The sequence below is a fragment of the Amborella trichopoda genome, chromosome 5, assembly GCF_054954075.1.
Source record: "Amborella trichopoda isolate Santa Cruz 75 chromosome 5, AtrichopodaSantaCruz75HAP2 v2.0, whole genome shotgun sequence".
NCBI classification, from domain to species: domain Eukaryota; kingdom Viridiplantae; phylum Streptophyta; class Magnoliopsida; order Amborellales; family Amborellaceae; genus Amborella; species Amborella trichopoda.
The window spans coordinates 44382342-44395150 of record NC_142340.1 but is presented as its reverse complement, the minus strand read 5'-3'; the positions used below and the strand labels follow the sequence as shown (position 1 = coordinate 44395150).

At 36.0% G+C, this 12809-nt stretch overlaps 1 protein-coding gene across 25 annotated transcripts; it reads left to right on the top strand.

Moving 5' to 3' along the window:
- Nucleotides 1-2564: 2564 nt before the first annotated feature.
- On the top strand, nt 2565-12809 carry SAMC1 (S-adenosylmethionine carrier 1). 25 transcript variants are annotated; one of them, XM_006842135.4, is made up of 13 exons: nt 2565-2693; nt 3445-3518; nt 4877-4984; nt 5361-5443; nt 6267-6343; nt 6965-7055; nt 8147-8200; nt 8334-8429; nt 8840-8929; nt 9717-9768; nt 11888-11949; nt 12045-12125; nt 12267-12809. In XM_006842135.4, exons 2-13 carry the CDS (start codon nt 3461-3463, stop codon nt 12378-12380), a joined length of 966 nt encoding a protein of 321 aa, XP_006842198.2. In that variant the 5' UTR covers nt 2565-2693; nt 3445-3460; the 3' UTR covers nt 12381-12809. The 25 variants fall into 25 exon arrangements, 20 of the variants coding, with proteins under 20 accessions (XP_006842198.2, XP_020521470.1, XP_020521468.1 ...); XR_016056415.1 differs by having other exon boundaries at nt 2566-2693; nt 8154-8200; XM_020665811.2 differs by having other exon boundaries at nt 2575-2733.

Sequence of the window (12809 nt, the reverse complement as noted above, 5' to 3'; positions counted from 1 at the left end):
GAGAGAAATTATCGTAAAATTTTTAGAGGAAGAAACTATATCGAATTTTAAGTTTTAGAGAGACAAATTCTCTCAAAATATTTAGAGAGAAACAACTATATGAAATTTCAAGTTTTAAATAGAGAAACTATCTCAAAAATTTTTTGGGAGAGAAACTATCTTGAAACAATTAGAGATAGAAACTTTTTCAAAAATTTTAGAGAGATATACCATCTCAAATTTTAAGTTTTAGAGAAAATTTTTTTAAGCCTTTTTTACAAATATTTAATTCTATATCAAATTTTAAATTTAAGTAAGAGAAACTATCATGAAATTTTTAGACAGAGAAACTAACTCAAATTTTAGTTTACATAGGGGTAAAGTATAATCCTGGGGGTATTTACAATTTTCCTTTCTTTTTTTTCTTCTTACAAATTCTGTCAAATATTACCTATTGATTATATTCTGACGATTTTATAACTATCCCTGTAATCTTTTTATAGATGCTTTTTCTTGTTTTTCCCATGTTGTGTTTTCTCTCTAAATCTCTGCCGGTTTCTAATTGTGTTTCCCAAACATATGAAAGAGCAAGTTCGGGTAATTCTTTTACTGTAGATTGTTTGCATCAGTACGTATATGTTTTCATATCAAATTATTTCACGCAAACCAAACAACCCTTAAATGTCGCATTTTTCTACATCGTTCTGAAACATTAAATTGGCAAAGGATCTAGTCTAATGAAAGCCAATCCAACTGCCGGCTGAACTAATTGGATTGGATTTAAAAAATAAAAATAAAAATTAGGAACAATAATATTAAAATTGAATTATATTACCAAGAACAAATTCAACTTTAGTTTTCCTATATAACCTGTCAAAATCAATAGGTCCAACCAACCCAAACTACCCAGTAACCAAGCGTAGAATTTTACTTCTAATTCAGTAGGTCCAACCAGTCCAAACGAGCCAGCAGCCAAGCATAGAATTTGACTTCTTTGGAACAGATCAACCAAAGCACCAATCAAGATGTGATTAGTCTGATTAGCCCGGTCTTGATGAATACGGTGACCATACACATATCCACCTGATTTGTGACCGTTGTGCCGAAATAGAAAATTAATTTTGTGCATATTGTTGTGAGCAAAAGGAACATTTCTCACCATATCAAGAAGGAAAAAGTTTATATAGAGCCGAGGCTCTGAACAATCAAACTAAAGCTCACTTCAAAAATTTCACTAAAAGACGTTGTTTTGATATTCAAATATCCTCAAATTGACATGAGAAAAAAATGGATTTCAAGTTTTGGAAATAATGCATCTTGTAATGCATTTTTGGACGTCCATTTTCAAGATTTTCATGTTTCCTAGATTTACTCGATCTACATAATTTTTAACGTTTTAGATTTTATAATAAGAGATGAAAATTTATTTGTAGGCTATTGCAAACAATTCCAATATTGAAACTAGGTGCACTCTACTTTGATTGTTTGGAGCGTCGCTCTATGCAAACTGCACCCTAAAAACAATGACAAAGGGCAATATTGTATTTAGTTCACATTGTTGTACCCCAAGGTACTTGCACAATTGCACCAATGGGGAAATCTTGGTCAAGACATATTTTGCTCCAACTACTCAAGGCGACGACCCTTGGCCTCTTTTGGTAAAAACAAAAGGAAAATTGTTTATGAACTGCGTAACTACATATGCGGTCCAAAAAGCGTAAACATCATTTATCTTAAAGATGCATATAAATAGGCGTTCTATTTAAAAACAATAAAAATTAACGGTCCAAATGTTTTTTTACTAAAATTAGTATTTCTAATTTTTTAAATTTATTTATTTTTCAAATTCATGATCTCCATGTTAGAGATTAGATGCTTTAAAAAATTAAATAAAAAATCCATCTCAAAAATAGATTTATTAATAAGCCTTCATATCTACATATGTAGGCTTGGCCGTATAGAAACCGGGTCCAAAACAAAAATCCAGTTTAAGATCAAGTCAAAATTGATGTATGATCGGATTTAGCCTGTTAGATCAACCGATATTGATATGCTAAACTGGATAAACAAAGAGGAAAAAAATTTTGTCCTATATTTTGAAAAATATAAACTATAATTTTTATTTAATTTTTAACTCATTCAAATTAGAAATCAAAACCGTTTTAACTTGACCTAACCCTTCAATAACTAGTCTAATCTAGGGATGGAATTGGAATATTCGCCTCGACACAAAACACCCTTGAGGATCGAGCATGGTCAAAAATCTAGGTTGGTGTTTGGGCCAGGGGTATCAGTTTATATGAGTCCATGTAGAAATGACCCCTCTTATAAATTTATTTTTGAGATGGATTTTTTAGCTTAATTTTCAAAGACACGGAATCTCTAACATGGAAACTATGAATATGAATATATAAATAAAATTTTAAAATTAAAAATTATAATTCTACTAAAAAAATATTTGGATCATTAGTTTCAATTTTTAAGTTGGATCACCTATTTACATCCATCTTTATACCTTATAAAAATGCCGGTATATAAAATAATATTTATTTATTTTTATTATTTTTTAAGTATAGTTACTAGCTTAACCTGGCTCGACCCTCATAACGGGCCAAAGTCGGCCACCTAGCCTTTTGGGTTATGTGACCAAGTTATTTCAAGAAGCAATTATTGCAGTATTCTATACAGTGGAATGGTTTTGGCCTGTTTTTGAGGTGGGTTCTCTCTCTTTCCTCTCACTCGCTGCCTGATAAGGTAACAGTTGTCTTTTTCTTATGTGGGTTTCTTTCTCATGGTCTCTTTCGGCTGAATCTTTTGATAGCAGCTGTTATTTTGATGTGGATTTCTCTCTTATGGCCTAATTTAACATGATAAGTAACTGTTCTTTTCTGAACTGGGTATCTCTCTCATGGTCTCATATCGCTGGTGGCCATTGTTTTCGATTTGGGTTTCTCTCTCATGGCCTAACTTCACTGTCTGATATGATAACTTTTTTTAAAAATTTCGGTTTCTCTGTCATGGCCTAATTTTGCTGTTTTTTTTTTTCTTTTAATTTTGGGTTTCTCTCTCATGGCCTAATTTCGTGTCTGATATAATAACTTTTTTTTTTTTAATTTGGTTTTCTCTCTAATGGTCTCATTTCGATGCCTGATAATGTAGCATTTGGGTTTTTGTTCATCCTGGTTCGAGTTCGATTAATTATGTCAAGTTTTTTGCTCATTTTATACTTAATTTCAGTGGGTTTCATGGAGTCTTAGTTCTGTATCTGTTGACCTTGAGTGTGCGAAGTGGCTTATACATGTGGTAGGGAGATAAGGGTGTTAAATGCATGTGGAAATGATGGCTGCTTGTGCGAGAGAGTTTTGGTAACATAGTTAGGTAGTAACGTAGTGTAGCTAGTGAGATTATTAGTCTACTTATACGTCTTCAATTTTGAGTGCAAAAAAGCACCGTTTTTCTTTGTAGGTGAATTTAGTGGCTCATGATGGGTTCTCTAGTATTGGCAATGGAAAACAACAATGCTCTTGTGATTTCACCAGGTTATCTCTCTCTCTACTTTTTCTGTTTTTTTTGCTTGCTTGCTTTTTTTTGTCATTTTGGTTGTTGAAGTCCTAAATTCTCAAACCCAACTTCCATTTTCAGGATATGGTGCCTACCATGTTCTTAACATGTAGAATTGTGTAATTCAGTTTTCATTTCAGCTGCCTTCTTTTTCTTATGATATTAACAGTGGCATTCATGAATTCTAGAATAGCTTTTGAGTCAAATCTTAAGCATTTAGTTTAGATATTTATTTAGAGATAACGAAATTGTAATGTCAACTAACTCTGACTCAAATTTAGCTTCGAAGTGTTCCGTTTTCACCATAACCTTGGAAGTTTCAACTGAAAAGCTAAAAAGACTCGCCTTCATTTTGACATTGGTGATGGGTTTAAAAGGGTAGTCTTTTCTGATTAAAATTTTATGGTTTTGATTAATTAAGGTAGTAAATGCACTAGCCAAAAATGGCAACCCGCAAGTCAGGCGCTCTGTACATCTTCAAAATGAGGTGGACTAATAGACTCCTTGTCCATCAAAAAATATGGGTATTAAACCCTGCAAAACACTCAGACTAAAACTAAGAATAGATATGCAACAGGGCTGAAAAAATTGCCAAAATGGTTCTATCACTTTGTCAGTTTGCATCTTCTTTAGTGAAAGAATCAGCTTGGAGTTGGCATCGTGCCACATATGCTGAAAGGAGGTGTGAAAATGTGTGCATAGATCAAAGAACTAGTCAAATATGTGCTCGAGTTGCCATGGGCAAGTTTGAATGGGCTACTCTCATGATGTATATTTTTGGCCTTATTCATGTTTTTACTGGTTATTTTACTGAGATGAACAATGGTATTTTATTAGTTAATCATTGTGGCGCTGTTTGTTTGTGAACATCATGGCATTACTGGAATCATTGTTTCTTTCTTGAAAAAGAGGACTAGCCTTCATTTACATATGGTGGTGCGTTCGAATTGGCAGTCTTCATAATGAATATTTGGAACTCAGTTTACATTTTTTGTAATGGTTATCTGTATTGAGAGGAAGCAATGTGCTCTTCTTTATCTTATTATTTGCGAATTTTTGTGGCACGACTTGTTCATGAATCTTTGTGGCATTGCCGGAATCTTTATTTGGCAGGAGCCTTTATTTCCTTTATGGACATCCCTCCTGAAATTATTTTTTCTCATATTTTCCGTTAATCTTGTTTTTATAGTTACTGATAATGAGCTATTTCTGCGGAGTTGAAAACAAGCTCTATAATTTGACAAATTCAATGAATAGTGCAATATCTCTAGGCAATGTGCTGGTAATGAATCATAATTTGCTTGCTTTTCCCTCAACACGATTTTGGATTTTGCAGATGCCATTCAGAAAAAACCACATGATTCTCTATTGGTTCCGAGGAAGTTCTTTGCATCAGTTACTTCAGAAAAGGAAAAGCCATTTGATTTCTTTCGTACTTTATTTGGTGGGTTGTAACAATTTCTAATGATTATTTTATTGGAAATTTGGCATTCACAGCTGATCCTCCGCTGCAGATCAATTGACTTTTCTTTGTTCATGTTATAAGTCTCTCACCATTTAACATATCCTTTGGAAAAGTATGCCATACTCCAGTGATGTATGTTATCAACTATGTGTTCCCTATGATGGACTGTGGAGATTAACTGCAGTCTAACTAGGACATTCACATAAGTACAGTTAATCTCCATCATACCCACTGAGAATGGATGAAAGGTATCCTTCATAGTACCATGTACAACACATTCATACACCATTGAAGTGTTATATACTCTCCTATATCTTTCTCTGTGGTCATAATGAAAGTGATTTCTATTTTGCAGAGGGTATGATAGCAGGCGGTACTGCTGGAGTAGTTGTTGAAACTGCTCTATATCCAATAGATACAATAAAGACTCGATTGCAGGTAGATCCACTCAATGGAAGAACCTCAAAATAATGTAACGTCATATAGGTTGCATTCTGTCATTAGTCCTTTTATTTTTCTTTTTGAAGGAAAGGGCACCTATTGTGTCATCCTTGTGGAATGACATGGGTATGTGAGAGAGTGGGAACCACCATTGGTGCTATGTTCTGTCATGCTGGGACCCGATATCTCTGAATCACTGTCCAATGAGTCCGTTAGAGATTATGGTATACATTCACTTATTTGATGAATTATTGATGCTGGTTTATATCTTGTTGGTATCACATACACTCAGTTGCAATCATGTTCACTGTAGAGGAGAAATTTCTAAAAGTTTCATATCAATTTGATAACATGCCTTCACTCTTTCCTGATTAATGTTAGTGGGGAGTGTGAATCGGAAATTGTTATTAGACATGGGATGTTTGTCTAGAGCCTCATTTTATTGCCTTCAGTTTAGGAAGCTGAGCGAAACTGTTTTAGCTCATACAGCAATTTGTTGGGGTTAATATCTACGACTTGAGAGTGCAATGAACATAAAAGGGCATAAGAATTTGAACCTGACGGGGCCTAATAATAGTGATTGCCTTATCATTTCCTTTCCCATAGTTTAAACTAATGGTGGTTTTTCTTATCATTCACTTTCCTATAGCTTTTCCACACTTTTGCTGGGGATGTGTTGGATTGTGTCTACGATAAATGGGGATTATGTTAAGCACATTGTCCATTACACATGTCTGTGATTCCATATATTTGTGTGTTTTGCTTTTTTCTTTGATTACATTTCTAAGGCTGAATTGTGCAACAAGTTTCCTTTCCTCAGGCAGCTCAGGGTGGAGGCAAAATCATTTTGCAGGGCCTGTATTCTGGCCTTGCTGGGAATCTAGCAGGGGTCTTACCGTGAGTATACCTTTGTCAGGTCAAAATTTGTCAATTTATTTGGTATTTCCTTGTTCATGCATGGAGCCTTTGTTATCATGGAATACTTACATTTATTCAAATCTTGGTTACTTCTTTAATGCTGCCTTCATTTAAGTATTTTATTGTCTCATGGGATCTCTCATGGCAATTGAAAAAGGGAATATGAAAAATAATGGAAGTATTCCGACTGCACCAGGATGACAGGTGGAAGTTTGTCATGGAAATGGAAGAGGTTTATAGTGCAGCTCTGAATAATGGATGGCATAATTTTTTCTTAGTGTTATTATTTTATGTTTTTTACTTTTGCATGAAGCAGTCTCAAATGCTTGATGATATTTATGCAGCATAAGTCTGCCTATGAATACTTATGAGGAGAACTTCCTTGAAACTGGAGGAATGAACTATCCTTTAATTTGGAAGATGATATTTTTACTGCATAAATGTGACACGAACCTTTTTTTTTACTAAATTATGGATTCGAATAATTGTCAATATGTGATCAGGAACTCTTTGTTTCCCATTTATATTACTCCCTGTCATTGTCTCTCATGCGAATGATTTCCAACATGTGGGTTGACAGTGTTTGATTTTTATGTACAGGGCTTCTGCTATATTTGTGGGTGTATATGAACCAACAAAACAGAAACTACTTAAGATTTTTCCAGAAAACCTCAATGCTTTTGCTCATTTGGTGAGTTAACAGAGCTTAAATTTCTGGTTTGGAATTCTTAATAGTTCTTAAATCTTATTGTTCTATAAACTTGGTTTTTTACCTCCAGTTTCTTTTTGTTTATGGTGATCCATTGAACATTTAAGGTGCAATTGTGCACACGTGAAAATAACCTTTTATAGCATTTACTATGCAATATTTAGTTTGTGATAATTGTGCCATGACATATAGTTGGTTTCTTATATTACAATTTACGTGTGTGTGTTTTTGTATCTGTCTGTATGTTTGTTTTTTGACAGCACCTTCTGTATAGTATTCCTATGTGGTGCATAAATCACTTCTAGGAATCTATCTTGTGGTATTACCCATTCTTTCACTTCTTGTGTGTTTTCTCCCCAATTCAGCATGTTTAAGGGAGAACACTAATTGAAGTTTTAGGAAGAATCTTCAGTGACCGGCCTGACCACTATTGGGGAAGTCAATGGGCTTTGGAAAGTCATAGTGCAGGGTATTCCCTTTTCAACAAAATGGTGAGATTGGTGATGAAGAGAGAGTCGGACCACATATTTATAAATTTCCCCCATGTTTTGTCCCTCTCTCAATAACCATGCATCCTTTAACTCGACATTGATGACCCCAATTAACTGTTGTTATGCGGTCCATTGGACCAAAGTATACTTTCCTTAAATAGTTGTTGGACGGTCTTTGATCCCTTTTCTTATACCCGATTTGTGTGAGAATGTCAGGAGTTTGAAGTTTGTCCTGATGCGCATAAGCTTATAAAAAAATGGTGTAAGCTCTAAAAGAGTTAACAATTCTCCTATACGCAAGTGCTAACAGAGGGGCTGCTACTCTTTTTTCTTTTCTTCTTTTTTTTTTGAATGTTAAATTGGGATCTGGTGGGAATGGAACTCTAAACGTCATCTTGTGGCAGCAGCCACCCTGACCTATAGCCAGTTCACATCGAAGTTGCTACTCTTGCTCTTGATTAGTAATTTTTTATTATCATGTGTTACTTATGGTAGCACTTCATGAAAAACATGTCGGTTATTTTGTTTGTGCTTTCCCTACCTGTCATTCTCTTTTGAAAGAGCTTATGATCCTTCACATAGACTGCAGGTGCCATTGGAGGAGCAGCCTCTTCTCTTGTTAGGGTTCCTACTGAGGTAATAAAGTTGATTTAAGTTGGATTTGCTCTTAGGATGGTTTGATGAGCTGTTATGAGAAAATAATAACTAAAGAAGTTGTTATGAAAAAAGTTGATCTAATAAGCTCCTACCTTTGTTAATCACTTTGTAGGTAGTCAAGCAAAGGATGCAAACTGGGCAATTTGCTTCTGCACCTAGTGCCGTTCGCCTCATTGTTGCTAATGAAGGTTTCAAAGGACTTTATGCGGTAAAGTACATATCCTTGTTTTTTTGATAAATTAGTATTCTTCTTTCAATTTCATTTCATCACTATGATAATTTTCTCTTTGCCCGTTGGCTATATGGTGCTCAAAATTGGTTGCTGATGCTGCCTTGATTAATGAACCCATTGATAAATGTCTTATATTTAAGAACATTGTTTCAACTGTAATAATCTGATCATTTTAATGAGGAAGCAATATCTCCAGAGCTGTAGCTCAACTGTTGTAGTGTTTTCTACCTTAAGGTGGCCAAGAATTCAAAACCACAATCATGCCCAAAAAATACAAAATGAGAGAGGCACAAAAAAAAACAACCGAAAGAATAGGAAAGTTGGTTGTTAAAAATTCATTCTAATAATTGGTATTTATTGTGGCTTGACGTCTGTTCATGCTACAGGGATATGGGTCATTTTTGTTACGAGATATACCTTTTGACGCCATCCAGTTTTGCATATACGAACAACTACGGATAGGTTACAAGATAGTGGTGAGCTGCTCTTTGCATTTGGTGTATAGTTTGATTTGTCTCTTCCCTTCTATTGTCTTATTATGGGTTTGTGTTTTGTATTTTCTTTATAGAAGAGTATCATTCATTTTGACAAGATCCAGTTTGTAGAAAGACCAGTTGTCCTAAATGATTGAAATTTGCATGTAAACTTGACTTAATGCACTTCTTTTTGCAATCACCACGTAACTCTGTGCTAGAATTACAAAGAGCTAGAATAGTCCATCTTGTACCCTATGTTTTCTCTCTCTGTGGGGGTTGGTAACTGCACAGGATAGTGATGTGTGCTATTGTACATGTTACACTTTGCAATGGCATCTTTCAATTGATAGATGTTCTTTGGAACTTCTTTGAACCAGTGTGGCATTGCCTTCTATGCTATTTGGTTTAGATCACAAATATATAGAATGCAAACCTATGCATAAAGAACAATAAACAGCTTGTTTTTTCTGCAGGGAAGAGCCACTATGGGTGAAAAGCATACCATAATCCTATAGTGTCTGGTATATGGTTCTCCAAAGGGGCATCCACCTTTCATGCCCAGTGATAAATGGTGGAGATTAACTGTGTGAATGTACCGATGGGTCCCGCTATGATTAATCTCCATTGTTTGCCATCTGGAACAGATGGTGGATGCTATTTGAGTACTATATACCATACCCCATTGTATTGTACAACTTCCGTCATGGAACTGCAAATTTCTTGTCAGTTACTCTCAAGTCAAACAAAGTAGTGAGAAAACTCATTTTCTAATTCCTTTTCTTTGCAGGCACGAAGGGATCTTTATGACCCAGAGAATGCTCTGATTGGTGCTTTTGCAGGTATTACAGCATTATTCTTATGCTTCTATGTGGTTTTGCAATCACCACATTGTTTTATGAGTTCCCCATTTCTAGTGGAACCGAAATGTAGAAGTTCTGTCCATTCAAGGTCCATGGAGAAGTAAAATCATAGTATGCTGAAGTAATTTAAAAATAAAATGGCTGGAAAGAACGTGTCTTTTCCCTCTTAATGCAAAATGATAATGATTTTTAAGTTATTTCATCGCCATTTCAGTTTGCCCTACTCTTGATTTTCAATTTTTTTTTGAGAATGTTAACTCTTATATATAGTAAAGGTTCCCAACAGCATAAGATTGTAGAAGCTAGCCACAAGAGGTTAGCAGAAGTACAGGGGGGAGAGAGAGAGTAGAGGAGACAGAATTAAAAGGCCATCTTTTAGAGGGTTACATTGAGAACAAAGCAACCAACAAAAAGCAACCCATCCAAAAATACAAGCAGTCCTTCACAAAGAAAGCCATCCAAAATCAAAGAAGTCCTTCACCGATAACTGCTGCTTTGGCCAGAGTGTCTGCGTCGTGGTTTACTTCCCTCCACATGTGCTTCCAGAAGACCCGAATTCCCCAGCAAAGGTGGAATATTTCGTCAAAGATATGAAACAGAGTCCAAGGAGTAGAAGAGATGTTTTGGGCCCAGGTGATCACGTTCGTGGAATCTCTCTACTTTCACGGTAGCAATCCTATGTATTGAGAGAAGCCTAATGCCCTCTAGGAGTGCTAAAGCTTCTGCCTCCAATTGATCAGACTTATAGGGCAGAAATCCTTTATGCATTCAGGGCCTTCTATCTTTGGGACTACGGCTATGAAAGTAGCATTCATAGCTCGGTGTATCACCCCTCTCGAGTGAAACTCTGAAAAGAGTGCTAAAAAGTTGGGCCTAAAAGAATCCCAGGCCTCTTTGACGGGTGCAATGGGGGAGTCCATCTGGGCCGGGAGACCTATCCGCTGCCGGACTAGAAATGGCGGACAGAATTTCTTCTAAGAATGATCTCTCTAGCCAGTGCGCTTTGTCAAGGGGGAGGGTTCGAAGTTGGAGGTCGCCCATCTCTGGTCTAGGCCAAGAGGGTGCTGTGAAAAGGTTTTTGAAGTAGGAGAACTGCTTCCTCGATCTCAGAAGGTTGGTCTAGGAGTCTGTCCCCCACTATGAGATGCAAGATAGTGTTATCCCTTCGCCTACAGTTGGCCATTCTGAAGAAAGAACCCTGTGTTGAGGTCCCCCGCCTTGAGCCATTTTACCCGTGACCTTTGGGACCAGTAGATCTCCTCTTTCTTCAGGATAAATTGGTAAACAACTTTTAAGTTAGACCTCTGGACGGATTCTGATGGCAGGAGGGGTCTGGATTCCTCTTCCACGTCCAAGTGTTTAATCTCCTCTAGAGTGTCCATTTCCTGGGATGCAAAAGAGCCTGGGAGGGTCCTACTCTAGACCTTCAGGTTACCTTTCAATAGCTGCAGTTTCCTTTGCAGCCTAATACCAGCCCACCCAAAGGCTGAGTTTGAGAGGGATGTCCACCAGGATGGTAACAGGGAGGAGAGGGACTTGATTTTCAATTTTGATTTTAACTTCTACAGAAAAAAACATTTTTCTTAGACCTAACACAAATTCTTTATATTAGCTATAGAGTTGTGCTGATCCCAAGAATGATTATGCATGCATGTATAATGATGACGATGATTACAATTTTAAACATCAATAATAATGATGCTTTTAGTAAGAGGAGCAAATAAAGCACACTGTATCAGAAGCTTCAACTCATGGTACAAAAAATCCCATGTTCTCAAATCCTCCCTACTTTCATCCACCTAAACTTAGTGTAGAATTCACCTCGCTAGAATATGACTCACATGAATCGCATGGGCCATAGACAATAAACTAAATTAAGAGCAACAAAACAGCAATTATCTTGGCCATAAAGCTTACTTTCTGAGCCATCCAACCTGAACTAATTTTTTTCTCAAAAGTTATTAGATTAGAACATGTTGCTTAGATACAAATATATGCAGTAGAAGGAACTAAATTTTGATATCTTCAGCTATTTACTTATAAATTTTTGCTTACTAGAATTTTTTCTGTATCAGTTTCATTATTGCATCTTTTGCAGGTGCATTAACTGGTGCTATGACCACTCCTCTTGATGTCATTAAGACCCGATTAATGGTGCAGGTATTGTGAAAAGATGATTCTCTTTCCACATATATTAGTTTTGTAATGCTCTTATATTCTCGATTTATCAATGTAAATTTTAATCTCACTTGCAGGGATCAACCAACCAATACAAAGGGATTTTCGATTGCATTCAGACAATTGTAAAAGAAGAAGGGCCTTCTGCTCTACTGAAGGTTAACTATTTCACCAACTTTATAGATTCTAAAAGTCTTCCGTAACCATCTGATATGGATGACTTAATCATACATATGTCATCAGAAAAAATATATAGCTTATTTTAATTGTTTAAGAAATTGAGTCGTTTCCTTTTGCAGGGCATCGGTCCTCGAGTACTCTGGATTGGAATTGGGGGTTCAATATTCTTTGGTGTTTTGGAGAGGACAAAGCTTATCCTTTCACAAAGAGATGCCAAGAAAAAGGATCATTAAATTGTTCAAAGTAATTTTATTCAGCAAGCAGTTTGTACTTGCATGTATTCTTTATCAATTGGCTCAAGAAAACATACTTGATTATGCTCACTCCACAAAGGATGCAAAGAATGCATGGCATGAAAAGACACAAATCTGAGCTGGTTGGCTGTCATTCACCTATGAGGAGGCTGGAAAGTTAACAACATCAGTGCCCAAAGGAGAGACAAGAATGAGATGAACCCTTTTGTTGCTGGGAGTTTGTTCTTTGATTTATTTTGAGTTTGTCATTCACCATGTGTTTGTTGGTTAGAGTTGAAGCTGAAATTGAAATGCGACCAATATCCATTGAAGTATCTCTCACCTCGAAAACATTTGATGTGGTGTTTTGTAGGATTGCAGTAGAAAAGAACTAATTTCATTAAGCTCTAAATTAACTAGCTTCCTCAA